Below are 18,903 nucleotides of genomic sequence, written 5' to 3'. Positions count from 1 at the left end.
ACTTTTAGATATGCAAAGATGCATGAAAACACTGTATACTTTATTATTATTATTATTATTCCATACTATATCATTACCTGTATTTGAAAAACAGGGAACTAATGGAATGAATAAGTTCCACACCAACATGTGAAAGAACTTCTTCATGGTGAGGGTGACAGAGCATTGGAACAGGCTGCCCAGGGAGGTTGTGGAGTCTCCTTCTCTGCAGATACTTAAGGCCTGTCTGGACGCCTACCTGGGCAGCCTGCTCTGAGGAACCTGCTTTGGCAGGGGGGTTGGATCCAATGATCTTTTGAGGTCCCTTCCAACCCCTTCAATTCTGTGATTCTGTGAATGTCACAGGATGAAGACAAATTTATGTTTCTAAACTAGTGCGCCTTGGATATAGGTAATCTGCTTTTCTTTTCATAGTTTTAAAATGCAACAAGAGAGAGATGGAAAGTATCTATCTGGGAAAATCCTACTAATTTTACACTATATTGTATCATAAGTATGCATTTCAATTTTAGTGATATTGATAATCATTTTGGACCAGATACCTTAGGGCTGACTTAGCCTGTTAAAATATTAATAAAATTAAAATATAATTATGGTTGAAGTTTGAATTTGAACAGGTCTAAATATTGAGCGCTGTTGTCAGGGAGCAGTTTAAACACTTAACAATAATAACTACAGTGTACACTAAAAGGGATCCATATAGCTTTTTACTATGTGTGAGCAGCAAGCTCTCACCACATTTTGGTCACACGCTGATCACTACTACATAAACTTTAGGACTTTTCAGGATACCTGTAGTACTCTGAATATGTAATTCTAGCTTGATCATGCACATACAATGAACTTTTTTCTTAATCCTGTTTTATTTTAATATAGACCTGCTGAAACTTTTGCATTTAGTCTCATCTTCAATTCAGTCAATTCAATTAGTGATAACTTTATCAATCTTTTCTATAATGCTTGAGAAAATCACACAGCTACACCTACCTGCTCACTCTTCCAATCATCAGACTAAAGCAGCACCTTCATGAAAATCATTCTTTGCACATCTGAATCAGCAAGCAACCAGTGAAAGGGCACCAAGAGAATCTGATGAAAGAGAACGTTGAGAAACCTCTGTCATTTAAATATCAAAAAAACAAAACAAGAAAAGTAGAAAAACAGGCAAGAAAAACAGAGGAGTTCTTACCCTGTATAAGCAGTGATGTGAATAAACTGGTCAGCATTCCTGGCACAAAGAAAGTGTAAATTCCAATCCTGGGAACATCTGGAGCCATTCTTGCTAGAAGTAATGGGGTTTTCGTTTCCATTACCCCAATGCTGGTTATGCCAAATAGAAAGCTATTGTAACCACAGACAGCCCTCAGGTAGTTGGGGATGAACCAGAGGCAGAAAGAATCCCCAAACATCCAAAAGATGATTTTTTTTTTCCCCCTAGATATTACCAGGAAATAGTAGGGAGGGAGGAGGAATATGCAACTGAATTAATTGCTGGGCAGGAGGAAGAAATCAAAGGATGCCACTTACAACAAGGCTGCACTAACATGAGAGCAATTACTAAAATGAATGAGTCTCTTATCAGTTACACATACAGGGATGTGACCACCACATACTTGGCTGTGTTTTTTTTTTTTTTTTTCTCATAGGAAAAACATTGTGATATGTTCTGCAGAGTCTTCTTCTTTCAAGTGTTTCTTGAAGTTGATAAAACCAAGACATGTGAATAGACCAAGACATAGAATAGCTGAAGTAATTTAGTGCTAGCTTTATTTTGCCCTATACTTCTGGAATAACATATCCAGAAATATTGTTTCCTCTATAATAGTCAGAATTTGAGGATAAGCCTTTACCCAGATTATATGATCTGTAAGTAGCTACAGTTAAAACAAATACAAGTTAAAATTCTTCTTCCTGTTTAGGAAGCCAAAGTATTTAATGATTGTTGTTGCAGACTTCATGAACACTTTTATCTGTGTTTACATTTGTTTGCTTTTTTTTTTTTAATGCTGAAATTTTCTTGGATTTTGAGATAACAGGCTGTCTAATGTAACATCAGGGGCTTCCATTCTGAATGGTCATACTGTTTATAGTAGAGTCATGGGAAGACTGCAAAGAAAGGGCGAAGAAATTTAATCATACAGAAGAGAGAGTGATGAGTGAACTCCAGAGGGAAAAAAGAAGAAAGAGGAATGCTAGAAAACACCAAACAGGTATCTCAGTAGAAAAGAGAAGTTTTGCTTGCACTGTTTGTAAATGGAAAATGACAGACCAAATTTGGAAGGCACTACAGCAAAGAAAAACCTTTTTTATAACTACTCAAAAAGTTTAAACCTTGATATCTAATCCAGGCATTTTATAACTTTACAGTAAGAAGCTTGGAAATATATACAAGGGCTTTTCTCTTAGTTCTTTTCAGAAATCTCAGAACAGAACTTGAAATTCAAATTTGAGGCTTACTTAAAGATAGCTTAGTATCTTCCTGGTAGTTCTGGTCTGCTTCAAGGCCTGGAGTAATAACCATCACCGTTTGGCCAGCATTCTCACTGGTCCCCCCATTACTGCCCGTGGACATCACCATCCAGAATGAGCATGCACTTACTCCTGGCTCATTTCTTCCACTGCCTGCCCAAGCCTACTAAATCCCTCCTGCATGACTTAAAAGGACACCTCTTATTAATTTTACTCCTCACTTGATTTTTACTCTCCTTTCTCTAGACCTTGTACACAGAAATTTATGCGCATTTTGTGTGAATTTGCAGACATGATTACCTTTCCAGTAGCTGTGACAGATTATTTATTTACTTATTTTGTAATATTGCTTTGCTCAATGACTTCAGGTAGGTACAACTGAAGTAACAGAAATGGATTTTAGCCATTCAGTGTTCAGGAATCTGTAGTAATGCTTAGCCTCTAGTTACGGGCATGTGATAACCAATGCAATTAACTCAATCTGTGAAACACAAAGCTGATGGGGACACATACAAGAACATCAGACTAAGCTATTTATGCTACCAATCTCTTCCTTTCATGCTGAAGATGAGTAAATTTAGTTTTATGAAGTTCTAAACATGCAGCGAGGAAAATTTACTCTATCTTTTGGATTGTAGGGTGGGAAATGGGATGGGAATAGATGTAGTACAATTGCAGAAAACTCTTTAAAACCTAACCCTCTGTCCAACCTTATACAACACCATCTAAGTAGTTCCTGCTCTTTTACTCCAGCAACAGTGAAAAGTTAAAAGATTACTAAGAAATGCAGCTATCAAATGAAGCCAGGCACAAAGTTAGAAAAATTCTCTACCTGCTAGTCATAAAATTTGCTTGCAATATTACAGTTGATATCACTGGTACTGCTGACTTTAATAAAACCTCTATCATAAATATTAAGTAAGTCTTGAATTTCCAGATCTAATTCTGTTACTTCCTATAAAATATGCAACATCTAGAAAAAGAAAAGAATGCAGGGGATACTGTACATCTATACACTGCCAGAATAGAAAAAGCTATGAAAAGTGAAAAAGTTTTAAAGGTTATGCACAATTTAGTCTTTTAAGAACTCAGTAAATAATGTTCAACGTCTCTCTTAGGTTAAGTATGTAGTATGTTTTGCATACTAGAAGATTTTAAGCAGAAATAATAAATACAGCTATGTGTCATTGCTAACGTGGCTTCCCACCATTTTAGAGAGGGAACCCTTATTTTTCTCCTGCTAATCTGCAGACGTGATGATGGAACTCTTACATGTTAATGCTTGTTGTAGACATAACTCATGTTCAACCAAGACAAGCAAGATAGTGGGCTTTATTTTCAAGAAGGACTTTTTTTTTTTTTTTTTTAACAACTCCAGGCAGTTCATTTTGTTTTGCAGACTGATAGGTTCTAACCCAAATGTGCAACAAATAATTTCTGAAAATAGTGTTCAAAGGGTTAGTCCCAAAAGATGTTTACAATATCAAACCTACTCATGTATACCTACACATACAGAAGATCCAATTCTTTTTCAGTGAAAAATTATATGTTGTGTGGCACAAACAGTAATGGCTTCAAGAAGAAGAAAAAAAAAAAACTTTTTTTTTTAATTATATATTTTTTTCTGACTTTCTGATTATATGAGAAAAAATTCTAGACAAAATCTGAATTTCTTCCAGCAGTGAACTTTCCATTTGTATTACCCTTCCTAACATTTCCCTTAGTCCTGACATTTGCCTGATGACACTGAAAGTCATTAACCTATGCAGTGTATTGTCTCTGAGGATCATTTAGAAACACAGCAGCTAATTTTGACCTGAGGTAACAGGGCCTGTGAGAGCCAAATAAACTGTGGTCATTCCTTGACAGCAGGTAATAATCAAGCAAGCTTGAACCTTGGGGCCAGACAGAGGCCCATCTCCTGTGTCCCTCCTCCCATCCGGTGAGAAGCACTCAGGCAGTAATGGTAAAATGTTGCAATCAACAAATTATTTACAATTTTTGATCTGAAGAAAAATAATGGATCTAGTATTCTCTGCATACATTGTTCTGTATTTTTGGTAAGTTAAAATGCCCCGACCATGAACTGTTAGGCTATAAGGTTTTCCAGCTATTTAGCAAAATGTGAAACAAGTATGTAGTTTTATGTACTTTTATGGTAAGTCCCTAACCCAATGAGTGAATAAAATGAAAAATGCATGTCTTTCCTCCCCCACAAATGTGACGCTTTTCTACAGTGGTAATAAACGTTATGTAAAGGTATGCTGTACTTTTATCAGTAGCATTGTAAGACTTCTCAGTAAGCTTTTGAACACAGTTTTGTTTAACACTTTTTATCACAAACTTAACTTTCAGGACCATCTCACAGTTAATTATTGTAAGAAGTGTTTTTCTAAATTTTAGTTCACTCTGTTAATCATAAAGTATTTGCTTTTTTTTCACTTCAAAACTCTGTGTAGGAAAGCAAGAGTACAGAATGGGAATTTCTTACTTAGTACATGTGATAAACCTGCACACACAACGAGGATGGCTCATGCTAAGTCATGGCATGTGATATTCCTGCCAGTGAAAAACACAACAGAATGCATCTAGAGTTTTCCATGTGTGAGAATCTGCTATTTCAGTAAAGGTAAACCCTTGCATTTTATGCAGCAAAACTGTAACTCTTAAAAAGGTAATAACAGTTAACTCCAACTACCAGAGAAACTGCCACGTGCAATAATGTGACAATGGAGTATTCTGTGTTCTTCTCTGCTTGGGGTTGTGGTGGTGTGTGATCTCAAGTGGCAGCTTTTATATTCTTTATTCCTTAAAATGGACGTTGTGGTATTTACTGGATCCAGAAAGAACAGTGCCACTGACACAACACTACACAGGCATTTCCCCCTTGGCTTACAGGTTGATGCTGGGCAAGAGGGGGGAATTTTGGCAAATTCTGTGCATGCTGAGTCAGGAAGAACATGAAAGGAGGGGGAGTGTTCATTGTGCTCTCTCCAAGAATCTTCTTGAGTGCAGGCTGGGATGCAGAAGACCAAGGATTAAGCAAGAAGGGAGCAGGGGTAGATCAGAGCGTCGTGTGGGAGCAGGGACATTCCCTGTAGCAGAGAGCAAACCTAGAAACTTTAAGCATGACATTTCTGGGGACTTAGAAGTACCATGTGAAGTTCTTACCTGCCTTCTGCTTTTCTGTTCAGACAGTCAGCCAAAAATCTGAGCCAAAACACATCTGATTATTCACCCAAGAATTAATTCTACTCATGTGTTTGTAGTGACCTCTTGCATCTTACAAAGTACAAGCTTCTTAGAAATGTAAATAAAATTAAAGTTTGCTGATGTAATGCTGAGTTAGTGAGGCCAAGTTGGCTTTCCAGACCACTGATAGATTTGAGGGAGGCATCGGCCTTACTGAGATTTTGCTGCTCTAGGGAAAAGCCTAATGTGCCTGTGCCGTAAAGCTGACCCTAAAGTCTTTGTCCTAACATTTTTCATTTGCACGGTAAACACTTTCCTTATAGCTGTGTAAAACATGGCTACCATGTACGTTTTTAGGGTAAGATCATGCAGACTCTCCACTCAAACATATGTATGTATATATATACATATATATATATATTATTTTTTTATTGTATCTTTGAGTACCATTAAATTCCTATTGCATGAGTAAAATTGAATAAACAAACATGGAAAATATTATTATTATTATTATTATTAATATTTACATTCATCAGATTTGCAGAAATTCAAACTTCTCTGAGCCAGAGTACACCTTGCCTGGAATAAATTATTTCATGACACATTTGTGGCTATCATCCAGACCTGTCTGTAGAACATATAGTAATTTACCTCCCATGTTTTAAATGCTGGAATTGTTCTCATTTGTGCTAGCTGGGATTTCATTTATTTATTTTTTTTCTGGCATGTCTTTTTGCTCTGGCTTTTTGAAATTTTGAATTTCTACTGTAGTACCTTGTACAAATCCTTTCTTATGCCTTTGCATTTGTGTTTTGTTGTTTTATTTTTGTTGTTGTTTTTATGTTGTTAACCTCAAAGTCAAATATATTAGGATTTTTTGAAGTGAGCATCAGAAATGCAAATTATATTTTTCACCTTTGATGGTCCAGAAATATTTTTCTAACAAATGAAAGTGAAAAGTTAGAAAAATGTTTACTATACTTACATATGACCATATGTGTAATAACAAGCGGACCTCTACTATTCTTTCTTATGTAAAAGTTTTTAGCACCTTACCTTGGTCAAACAGACTATCTTGGTCAGCTTCTTCCAAAGGTAGCTCTGTTATTCCAGCCAGTTCCTTCTTCTCCTCAGCTTCAGTATTTTCATCTGTGGCTTGCAGGAGATTAGGTGGGGTAAAGCTACCAGTGGTATAAACTGCCAGAGTAACAGCCTGCTCCGTCGGAGACTCATAGTCATCTGTGACTAAGTCATTGCTAGCCGACTCATCTGCTGGAGGAGGCAAATAGGAATTTTCTGGTTTTGGAGAACTGTCAGTACTAACCAGAACATTGAAAGGCACTGTGAAACTTTGGTAACCAGTAGTGGTATCTTCCGTGGCTGGAGAAGATTTGTCCTGAGATGTTTCTCTGGGGGGTTTGGTAGGGTACACAGGTTCAGATGAGACAAAATTATTATCAAAGTCTTCAGGTACACTGATCTCTCCACTTAGCACAGGTATTTCAGTTGTAAATTCATTGACCAAGATGTCTCCTGTTTGGTCTAATGCTGGTGGGCTAGGATAACCCAGTGGGAGCTCCACACCCATGGCATCCTCCTGAAAAAGGGAATTCAGAGGGAAAAAAGTTTTAAAGGATAGTTTTAATTACCTGGGCAAGCTTGAGAAGTGGGACCATGTGAACCTAATGAGGTTCAACAAGGCCAAGTGCAAGGTACTGCACCTGGCTTGGGGTAATCCCAGACTAGGAGAAGAACTCATTGACAGCAGCCTTGCAGAGAAGGACCTGGGGGTTTTGATGGATGAAAAGCTTGACATGAGCCAGCAGTGTGTGCTTGCAGCCCAGAAGACCAACTGCATCCTAGGTTGCATCAACAAAGGAGTGGCCAGCAGGTCAAGAGAGGAGATTGTTCCCCTCTGCTCTGCCCTCATGAGGCCCCACATGGAGTGCTGCATTCAGGTCTGGGGCCCCCAGCACAAGAAGGATGTGGGGCTGTTAGAGCAGGTCCAGAGGAGGGCCACGAGGATGATCAAGGGACTGGAGCACCTCTCCTGTAAAGGAAGGCTGAGAGAGCTGGGGCTGTTCTCTTCTTCAGGCTGAAGGCTCTAAGAAGACCTTATAGCAGACTCCCAATACTTAAAGGGGGCTTATAAAAAAGATGTAGAACAATTTTTTCTTGGGCAGACAATGACAGGACAAAGGGGAATGATTTTAGTTAAAGGATGGGAGATAGAGATTAGAGCTTAGGAGGAAATTCTTCACTCAGAGGGTGGTGAGGCACTGGAACAGGTTGTCCAGAGAAGATGCGGATGCCCCATCCCTGTAAGTGTTCAATGTCAGGTTCAGCAGGGTCCTGGGCAACATGATCTAGTGGGTGGCATGACAGGGGGGTTGGAACTAGATAATTTTTAAGGTCCTTTCCAACGCAAATTTCTCTATGGTTCATCATCATTTTTAACGTTCATTGCTAAAAAGAACAGCAATCTTTAGTAACGGGAACCTGCAAACTATAACTCAGCATGACATTGTGGGATATGTGAAACATTTGGTACGTGCATGTGATCCTAATCACATTATCTTTCCTTTTAAAAATGATCAAAGAAAGATGACCTTTACTAACCCTGTCATTTGCTCTTCTCTCATTGAGATGCACTTCTGAATTAGCGAGCCATTGTTTCCTTGATATGTATTTTTGCATAAGAGCATTATTCTATATATTTACAAACTTCTTCACAGTGTTTAAGTTCATTTCTCATGGTGAAATAAATAACTAAATAAACTGGAATTAACTCACCAAATCAGGGCCTGTCAGAGGAATAGTGACCATGGCCTGGATATCATTATCAAAATCACTAGGTGATTCTGAAAAAAAAATAAAAAAAGAGGGAGAGAGAGTGAGCAATATTTCAGCAATGGCACACTGAATACTCTTCAAACGTAAATTCAGTAAAAACAATGTTAAAACTATTCTCCGTTAAAGAAGACTTTAAAAAAAAAACATCTTAAGAACAGAGAAGCATAAATTTCAATTTAAACTGGCAGCTATTAAGAAAGCAAGTATTTCATATGCAGTGTTCTTTGTATTCTTTATTTAGTATAAATGGGATAGGTCTGCAGAGGGCTGAACCAGGCACAGATGGATGAATGATTAAAATCAGCTGAAGTATGAACCACCCAGTTAAATCCACATAGGTTATGATAACTCATTATACCATGCTGTTCATTAAGACTAAATTTTTTTCAGTTTTACCCACAGTCTATGCTATTGTTACTCCTACTGCTTTGGCTTTTGTACCCAGTTGCTTCTTTAACCCTCTCAAAGGAGATCTTTAAACACATATCACAGAATCACAGAATTGAAGGGGTTGGAAGGGACCTTGAAAGATCATTGGGTCCAACTCCCCTGCCAAAGCAGGTTCCTCAGAGCAAGCTGTCCAGGTAGGCGTCCAGACAGGCCTTGAGTATCTGCAGAGAAGGAGACTCCACAACCTCCCTGGGCAGCCTGTTCCAATGCTCTGTCACCCTCACCGTGAAGAAGTTCTTTCACTTGTCAGTGTGGAACTTCCTGTGCTCTAACTTGCAGCCATTGCCCCTTGTCCTATCCCCACAAACCACTGAGAAGAGGTTGGCTACATCCGTCAGTCCCCCACCTCTCAGATATTTATATACACTGAGGAGATCCCCTCTCAGTCTTCTCCAGGCTGAACAGACCCAGGTCTCTCAGCCTTTCTTCATAGGGAAGACGCTCCAGGCCCCATATCATCTTTGTGGCCCTCTGCTGGACTCTTTCCAGGAGATCCCTGCCTTTCTTGTACCAGGGAGCCCAGAACTAGACGCTAGACACAGGTGAGGCCTGACCAGGGCAGAATAGAGGGGGAGGATATGCATGCAAGTTGCTTTTCTGAAATTTATTATTAAAAATAACTAGAGAGAAATAGTTAATTAAAAATAGACATTACTAAAGTGTTCCATATCCACAAAAATTTGGCTTGGCACTTTCAATCTATCTTCAAATATGATATTTTAATAATACTGACCGTATTAGTTCATCTAAACATTTTTAGAGGGACAAAAATGCTTCTGTTTCTAGATGAAACTTTCTGGCTAAGATCTGGTGTGTGTTTTAACATCACTTTGACAAATAGACATATGAGAAATATTTAAAAAATTTTCCCCATTTTTGATCCATCTCCCCAAAACTAGGTCTACGCTAGCTTTGAAAAAATTATTGTTGGGCTATAAAGGGGATGCTTATTAGCTGGATTACTGGACTAGATGTAGCCCTTCAACCTCCTGCTAGGGCTATTCTAAACAAGCTTTAGTGCTATCCTAAACTTGTCTCTACACTTCCTCTATGTTTCAGAGAGAAAAGTGATTCATGCCACTGATTATAGATTGAGATCAAATGCACTCTAAGGTGTGCCTTTGTTTCTCCAATGGGAGGTTAGATAACTTGCTTACAATAGAGGCTTAGCTTTTCGAAATCTAGGTTTTGTTTAGAGGAAACTCCCCCTCCCTCCCCCCCCCCCCCCCCCATTAAAGAAAGAAGACTGTCCATACTGGGAAATCAGAATGATTTAGTGAATATTCATGATATCTTGCTGTTTGCTTCTCCTCTTTTTTTGTCCTAGTGTGCAAAATACCCAGACTTTCTAAACAAACAAGAAAAACAGATTCTTCAGTGTGATTGGAAGTTAGGCTATATGATTATATAAAATCATATTTTGCTATAAAATTTAGCTTTGTTCTCTGCATCCTTTGAATGCTGTGCAACACTTAAGAGACTGGGATACATCAGATGAAAATGATCTGTGAGCAAAGCAAAGGAAAAGGTATTGAAGGTGAATAAATTTGCAAGAGCAAATTTCAGACTTGTGCCCGCTACTGGACTTCCTACTGACCGTCAGTAAACTGAAGTGTCCCAAGGTCTACTGGCAGGGACCTGTCTTCATGGAGTGCTATGGCAACCAGTTGCTGAAGGTCTGTTACTGTGAGTTTAGTTGCTGATATCTCCCTCTCTTCCTTTGGAGAAAGCAGAGTCTTTTCATTTTCAACCTTATTTGATCCAATAGTTGAGATGTCATCCACAGTGCTTTTGATTTCTGAGCCATCTCTCTCAAAGTTTACCATATATCGTGCTATAGTGCTGCTTGATCTGCAAGGAGAAGATGCAAAAATGTTCAGTGCAGCAAAAACAGTTAATGGGTGAAGCCTGTTTTTTACAAATGAACAGAAATGTTCATGCAACCACAACATATTTTCTCCTGTAAGAATGACATAGATATACTACTTCTAATGAACCTGTCACCTTAAAAATACTTCTGCTATACATTAGCTTTTTTTTTTATACATTCTTTTTAATTAAAATTCCAATATTGAAAGATTATAAAAAATGTTCTAACATAATCCAGTCTAAGATGACTACTCAGAGACCTGTAGTAATATGGTTTGAATTCATTACTTATTGGTTTAAACAATCACAAGTGCCTGCTGACAGTTAATAGAAGCCATAATCACCTATTAATTATACAAGAACCTATAAAAAGGGATTAGCAAATTCATAAAACTACAGATTATCAAAAATCCTATTATATCTTTAATTTTAACAGCCAGCAAGCAAACCACATTTCACAATGGGAGTCAGTTTTTCAAAGTTCAAATGAGTGTGTAAAGCGTCTCCCTAGATGTACTTGTTCAACAGAAGACTTGAGTCTTTCCTGTTATTAATGCATCACTTGTCATATACTAAATTTACATAATTAACATGAAAAATAACAAACCATTAATTGCTTTCTACAGCATCAAATACCTGGAGATAGAGGAATTTCACCTTACCTAGTACGTGTTACGCATTTACATGACATTGCAAGAATCCAGAAAAAAAAAGCAGAGATTCCTTCCTTTTAAACTATGTATAAAAGAGAAATTCTGGGAAGTTCCAGACAAATTATTCTTCAGCAACACTCCTAAACATCAACAAAAGGCTGTAGTTTTTTTTTGTAGTAGCAGTCAGCAACTTCCTGCATCAAGCTGGTGACTCATGCCATTCTATCTGGCCTGATAACAGAGTTAACAAATCAAATCCTACATACTCATTGAAGATAATGTATATATGGAAACACAGCTAGGAAACAGATGATTAAAAATGAAAATTTAAGTTTCCTTATTGTTTTTACTGTAAGTTTATGACTGATAGAGATCTTTTGTCATCTGAATATAATTTTTCTTAGGTCAATTTCTTTCCCTTTAGAGAGGTCCTAATAAACTTTGTTTGCATGAACCTTTCAGATTAAAGTAAAAGCTGGCCCTGCTGTTTTATATCACAGAATTTGTACCTGAGCAGAACACAAATCAATTCATTTTGTCACATCAAGATAAAAACCTATTATTGATGTATTTATCTACATTTATTACTCTATAAAATGATCTATCTTTATTATGAATTAAAGATAAATTACCCATCTTTCTCCTTCTTCTGTCTTCATTTCATCACAGAAAAAAGGGTGTGATAAAGGATTGCAAAAGAAAGAAAAACAAAGATTCATGTGTACTGGTAAATCACTTGCACATCAAAAACAGCTCTTGACAATTTATCTTCTGTGTGTCATCTATAATTTTTATCTGTGTGTGAAAATGACAGCTTACTCTCCATCATTACACTTTTTCCCTTCCAAACAATGGAAAACATCATGTTTTGAGTGAAAAACAAAACAAAACAAAACAAAACAAAAAAAAAAAACACAAGAATTTTACTTTACCTTGATAGTCTGAAATATTTGAAATAGATTTCCTATTTCCCACTACAAATGACACAATTTGAGCACTGTCATTGTTATTTTATATCTTTGTGGTGGTAGTAAATACCTTTGACAACAGTAGTAGCAACTATTACTCTTAACCACTCATGGTGCCTACTCAGATCCTAGTCACAGGGGTAATGACCTATTAATCACCTGTGGAGGACATGCCTATGTTGACCTTCTCTAATATAATGCCCTGTTATTTTCCTTGATGAATTGTCTGGCACATCTCTAATGTTGTCAGTCCATATTGCCTTGTGGGATATGCTGCTAATAAATGAGGAAATACGGTGAAAGGAGAATGAACAACAACATATCTAAGGCCTGTCTTTGGTGATCATGAGCTAACTAAATGTTCGTGTTTGTAGGGAGAAAGTTCGAGTGGCCAAAGCACAGCTAGAGTTGAAGCTGGCTGTGTCTGTGAGAGAAAATAAAAAGGGTTTTTTTAGATATGTAAATGGAAAAAGGAGAACTAAAGAAAACATAGGGCCGCTCCTTGATAGGGAAGGTCTCCTCACAGACGATGACGTAGGCAAAGCAGAGACGCTTAACGCCTTCTTTGCCTCTGTCTTCAATGCCGATGATGGGCTTCGGGACCCAGGGTGCCCTGAGCTGGAGGACCGGGACGGTGGGGATGACAAACTCCCAACTGACCCTGAACGTGTGCGGGATTTGCTACTCCACCTGGATCCCTACAAGTCCATGGGTCCGGATGGGATTCATCCCCGGGTGCTGAAAGAGCTGGCGGATGTCATCGCGGAACCTCTATCAATTATTTTTCAACGATCCTGGGAATTTGGAGAGGTCCCTGTAGACTGGAAGCTGGCAAATGTTGTGCCAATTTTCAAGAAGGGTCAGAAAGAAGACCCTAGCAATTACAGGCCTGTCAGTCTCACGTCAGTGCCTGGTAAAATCATGGAGAAGTTGGTTCTCGGACTCATTGAGGCGCACCTGGGGGACAAAGCAGTCATTGGTCCCAGCCAGCATGGGTTTGTGAAGGGTAGGTCCTGCCTAACTAACCTGATTTCCTTTTATGATAAGATCACCCGTATGGTGGACCAAGGGAAACCAGCTGATGTGATTTTTTTGGACTTCAGCAAGGCTTTTGACACGGTTTCCCATAGGATCCTACTGGACAAAATGTCCACCATACAGCTAAATAAAAACATCATACGATGGGTGAGCAATTGGCTAACGGGCAGGGCCCAAAGGGTTATGGTAAATGGAGCTGCGTCAGGCTGGCGGGCGGTCACCAGTGGGGTCCCTCAAGGCTCCATTTTAGGACCGGTACTTTTCAATATTTTTATAAATGATCTGGATGTAGGAATAGAGGGTATTTTGAGCAAGTTTGCTGATGACACCAAACTTGGAGGAGTTGTGGACTCAAATGAGGGCGTAAAGGCCTTGCAGAGGGATCTGGACAGGTTGGAGAGCTGGGCGATCACCAACCGCATGAAGTTCAATAAGAGCAAGTGCCGGGTCCTGCACCTGGGACGGGGAAACCCTGGCTGCATGTACAGACTGGGCGATGAGACGCTGGAGAGCAGCCTAGAAGAGAGGGATCTGGGGGTCGTGGTAGACAGCAAGTTGAATATGAGCCAGCAGTGTGCCCTGGCAGCCAGGAGGGCCAATCGTGTCCTGGGGTGCATCAAGCACGGCATCGCTAGTAGGTCAAGGGAGGTGATTGTCCCGCTCTACTCTGTGCTGGTGCGGCCTCACCTCGAGTACTGTGTGCAGTTCTGGGCACCACAGTATAAAAAGGACATGAAACTGTTGGAAAGTGTCCAGAGGAGGTCTACGAAGATGGTGAAAGGCCTTGAGGGGAAGACGTACGAGGAACGGCTGAGGTCACTGGGCCTGTTCAGCCTGGAGAAGAGGAGGCTGAGGGGAGACCTCATCGCAGTCTACAACTTCCTCGTAAGGGGTTGTCAAGAGGCAGGAGACCTTTTCTCCATTAACACTAGTGACAGGACCCGCGGGAACGGGGTTAAGCTGAGGCAGGGGAAATTTAGGCTGGACGTCAGGAGGGGGTTCTTCACAGAGAGGGTGGTTGCACACTGGAACAGGCTCCCCAGGGAAGTGGTCACTGCACCGAGCCTGTCTGAATTTAAGAAGAGATTGGACTGTGAACTTAGGCACATGGTCTGAACTTTTGGGTAGACCCGTGCGGTGTCGAGAGTTGGACTTGATGATCCTTAAGGGTCCCTTCCAACTCAGGATATTCTATGATTCTATGATTCTATGAAATAGATGATGGGCAGCAATCCTTGTCATCCTTGTTGATGAATATACTTATCAGCTCCTGAGATCTAAGATCAATTTACTAAACAGATCACAGATCTCTGAGTCACGACTGAAACACATTACTTAATGTAAGTTGTAACCATGAGATACTACTACAGATTTTCTTAGCTGGTCATGCAGTAGCCAGCCTTCTCTTTTCTTACATTAATTATCAAAATGTTAAGCAGTCATTTTCACTCTGTTTTGCTCTTCTCTCTCCTATTTCCCAGCAATTTTGCAGAGGGAAAAGCTGGGAAGAAATATGCTTTGTCTAAAATTGCATTGAGATATGAATGTTCTTCAATGTATTTCATATTTCATTATCAACATGTATTAAGTATTATTAGAAGGGCTGAATGTTCCTGGTATCGTGCCATAAGCCCACATATTTCTGTCTCATCCTTCTCTTTCTTTGCCTTTATTATTATTATTATTATTATTGTTAGTAATTTGGTTTTCCCTTGGCTCTTTACCTAATGTGTTATTTGTTGAAACATTGACAAATGAAATATTCAGATTTTGAAAGAAATTGTAGATTCTCTATTGAAAAATTATACAGTAGCTTTTATCAGCAGTAAACATACAAGGAAGCTAACACTAACATAAACGGCAAGACAGAACAGGAATCTATTAAAAAATAAAGCATTTTAATTGTTTAACATACCTGGGAGCAACCTATTGGAAAACTTTTATAAGTGTGAACATGTATCCTCCTGCAACCTTCTCTTTCCAAGGCACCTTCACTTTGATCTATGAAGAGCACAGGATCCACACACAAAAAAGTAGCCACCTAAATCATCATGCTCTTAACTCTCTTTGCCTTCTCATTTAAGAAATTCCTTAATACAATGTTGCTAGCAAACAAACAATTTCAAGACATTTATTACTTCACCTGCAGTAGGATTTCTAGTTCCCAAAGAGAATCAAAGCTACTTCTTAATAATTCAAACGCTCATAGTCTCACTTTGAATGTGTTTGCACTTCTCTCCATATTGTCACTGTATTGTTCCCAGAGAACTATTTTCTGTTTATAGTAATACATACTCCACTATTAATAGGTCTCTTCCAGCAGAAATATGAGTCCAATTTTCTTACTTACTTAAATCCTAATACGTGGATTTCTTTAAATCCTGGAAGCTTCTCAAATATTTTTTGCATCTGTAGAAAAACATAAACTTGTTAATCCAGTATAATTTCTACTACTAAAAAGCAAAATAAAATATTAAATAACTAGACTATATTTTTCATATTTTGGAAATAGCTTTAGGAAACAGTTTTAAGTGCCCTTTTTTTTGGTATCAGCTTTGCTCAACTTAAAGAGAATATTTGGTTTGTACATGCTGCTTGTATCACCTGTTAATAGAAAAAATAAAGTACAAAATGTGCCTTTTTTAAAGTAATGCAGTTATTAACTGGATTATCATCTGTTTACATAACAGAGGGAGTCAAGCAAGATGCATTGAATAAAATGTTTTTCTTATTTTCAGTTGTTTTGGTTCATAAATTGTTTTGTCATTCAGATCACTCTAACTGTGAACTGTTAATTATTTTGAAATACTAACCACATGTAGATGTATTTAGAATATCTGTGAACTTCTTTAAAAATGCAAGTTTGAGCTGTCTCATACAAATAGAATCACTTTGAATATTTTCAATTCAAATGCAAACAATTGTACAATTAAATGTTTTTTTAATAGAAGAGTCAATATGAAGAATAAATAATGAGCAGAGAATATGAATTCTGTACACATTTTTCAGACTAGAATAACATGTTTCTATTAGCACCTCAAAAACTAACAATGTTTCGAACTCCAACTGACTTGGTAAGCACAAATCGTTCCTTTTCTGTTGTAGCTAAACAAAAAAGAGTATTTGATGTATATCTTTTGTGTCAGAAGATGGATTTTTCTTAAAGACACAGTGCCAGTTTTCTTTTCTGATTCATTTTCTGGTCCTGTTAAGTATCAGGCAACATATTATCTAGGCATTTCATCTTCTATCAAAGCCTATGGAGTTGGGGGAATTCAGCACTTAAAAAGAAATGAAAACACTTTTTGAGGGACAAGGTCCTTTTAATTCAGCATATCATTTATATGTACATGAGATAAAAAGTGGAGGTCTTTTCTCTTCCTTAGCTGTATATTTCCATTCAAACCCCATATAAATTTAAAGCTTATTTATTCATGAGTGAACATTTGTCAGAACTGGTAAGGAATGTGCAGTCAGACCTACAGCTTTCTCTGTATCTCTAAGGTAAGTTAAGTGAAGAAGTAGAAGAAAATGGGGATATTATCTCAATACCATTATCACTAATGTTCCTAGATGTCTTTTTTTTTTTTTCTTTTTCTTTTTTTTTTTTTTTTTTCTCCCAGCAAACATAAGAGAAGCTAATATCTAGTGCAGAAAATGGGTATCATCTATGATTCCTTTGCACATCTCTCACAACAGGACAGTAAGAAAGGAACTGAGGTAACTACTTCATTTTGAGCATGGTCTGACTCTAGAAAGTAGTGCAGAAGTAATATTTATGTAATTATGCAAGTAATAATGCATCCTCCGTGGAATTGTTTAGAGGAAAGTGCATCAGCTGTATTTCATAGTACTGGACTGTTAATCGTTATTTAGTCAATATTTCATGTCAAGAACAGCTTTGGATTCTTTAATGTGGACAGATGAAGTTTCGTGGCAGTGGAACATAACCTAACAATCAGGAAACTTTACATTTTTCCGCCTCCTATATGCACTTCCTTATATTCTACTTGCATGCTATAGCAACATTTTAAAATTAATGAAATAACTCAAAAGTCAGATTGCTGAATTGCATCATTAAATATGTGACAACCAAAGTCAGCAGGCAGTTCTTTTTGAGGATAACACTGGAAATCTCCAGAGAAGCCACTTTTTATCTGTTCTGCCAAAACTTTCTTCACTGTTTTTCTATGCATATCTGAAAATGAACCAGGATAGTGAAATAGCTTGTACCGAGGAACACTCATGAAACTGATGAGCAACTTGTTAAATTTACTAAGCAAGCCTTTGGGGAATTTTGTCATTAATTGCTATCTATATAAATGATAGCTGAACATTCAGTTATCATTATTAATTATACAAAGACACAACAGATGTTCCAGTTCTTACAGAAACTATGGTAATGCACAACAAAATGATGGGAAGTCCTTTGAAAAGTAGTTCAGACAACAGTAGCTAATTGCTTTTAACATTTATATTACATTTCTCATTAGTTTTATTACAGAAATTAAATTATGACAAAGTACTGTCCATGAATTCCTGATTAAGCCCAAATTATATACCTAAAGTTACAGTTGGACCAATATTCTCCTCATCAGTTATTTGAGGCTCTACTGCTGACCAAGATGCTGGCTTGGTAGCTGGACAGATGGCCTAAACAAGGGCAAAAAATATCTGTACATGAAGGAAAACTGAAGGTCTTGAGACAATAGAAATTATGTACTTTAAGAGGATGGTTGATTCTAGTTCTTTTTCACTGTGAAGATAATTTCATGTTATGAATCTCAAAAAAGGTATAAAGCCACCTTTTCAGCATTCACTAAACCTCCTTACCTGTAGCTGAAATTTGGCGGCTAGTTGTCGGTACTGTGGGGAGTTGGGGTCATTAAGTTCAGCTGTGTACTCCTGATCAGTGAGAGTGACACTGAATTCTACCATTTGCTCTGCAGGCAGTTCTGGGACTGTATTTGTTCCTAGTTCCTGGAAAAAAAGAGGAGAGAAAAAAATGGGAGAAATAAACGCAAGTGATTTTTTTCTCCCTACATTTCAGTATTGAATAGATAGAAGTATTCCTTTTTAGGCCCCTCCCCAAAATAGCTTTCTGAACCATATCCTGCAAATGGCAAGGCTTCCCAGATGCATCTGTTGGCTTGTTTCTTCTGCCTTTGCAAACAAGTTTCTATTACTGTGACTGGAGTGTTGCCTTTTATATGCAATAATGAAGATGATGAAGAGAATCAAGCCATTTCTTGCAGAGAAAGAACTCTTCTTCTTTCCACTGTCACGAAAGTGTTAGGGCTTTACTTGACATTTTGGAGGAAAGTTTGTTACCTCAAGGTACAAGCAAATGTTGAAAGCTGGTTGGTATCCTACCCTTATAATGCCTTTGGTCAACAAGCAAGACTGTCTGT

At 38.0% G+C, this 18,903-nt stretch overlaps 1 protein-coding gene across 1 annotated transcript in view; it reads right to left on the bottom strand.

The window, feature by feature from the left end:
• IMPG1 (interphotoreceptor matrix proteoglycan 1) overlaps positions 1-18,903 on the bottom strand; it is a gene marked incomplete at its 5' end in the record, with an annotated part of 65,599 nt that overhangs the window by 20,068 nt on the left and 26,628 nt on the right. Inside the window, 6 exons of the mRNA XM_082755969.1 lie at positions 6,718-7,258; positions 8,455-8,512; positions 10,558-10,815; positions 12,119-12,139; positions 15,843-15,901; positions 18,326-18,472. Of these exons, the coding sequence (XP_082612095.1) occupies positions 6,718-7,258; positions 8,455-8,512; positions 10,558-10,815; positions 12,119-12,139; positions 15,843-15,901; positions 18,326-18,472 (1,084 nt within the window). The remainder of the gene's footprint in view (positions 1-6,717; positions 7,259-8,454; positions 8,513-10,557; positions 10,816-12,118; positions 12,140-15,842; positions 15,902-18,325; positions 18,473-18,903) is intronic.

Source organism: Aythya marila, assembly GCF_965140915.1.
Source record: "Aythya marila genome assembly, chromosome: 3".
In the NCBI taxonomy this organism is placed as follows: Eukaryota; Metazoa; Chordata; class Aves; order Anseriformes; family Anatidae; genus Aythya; species Aythya marila.
This window is presented reverse-complemented; position numbering and strand designations above follow the sequence as displayed.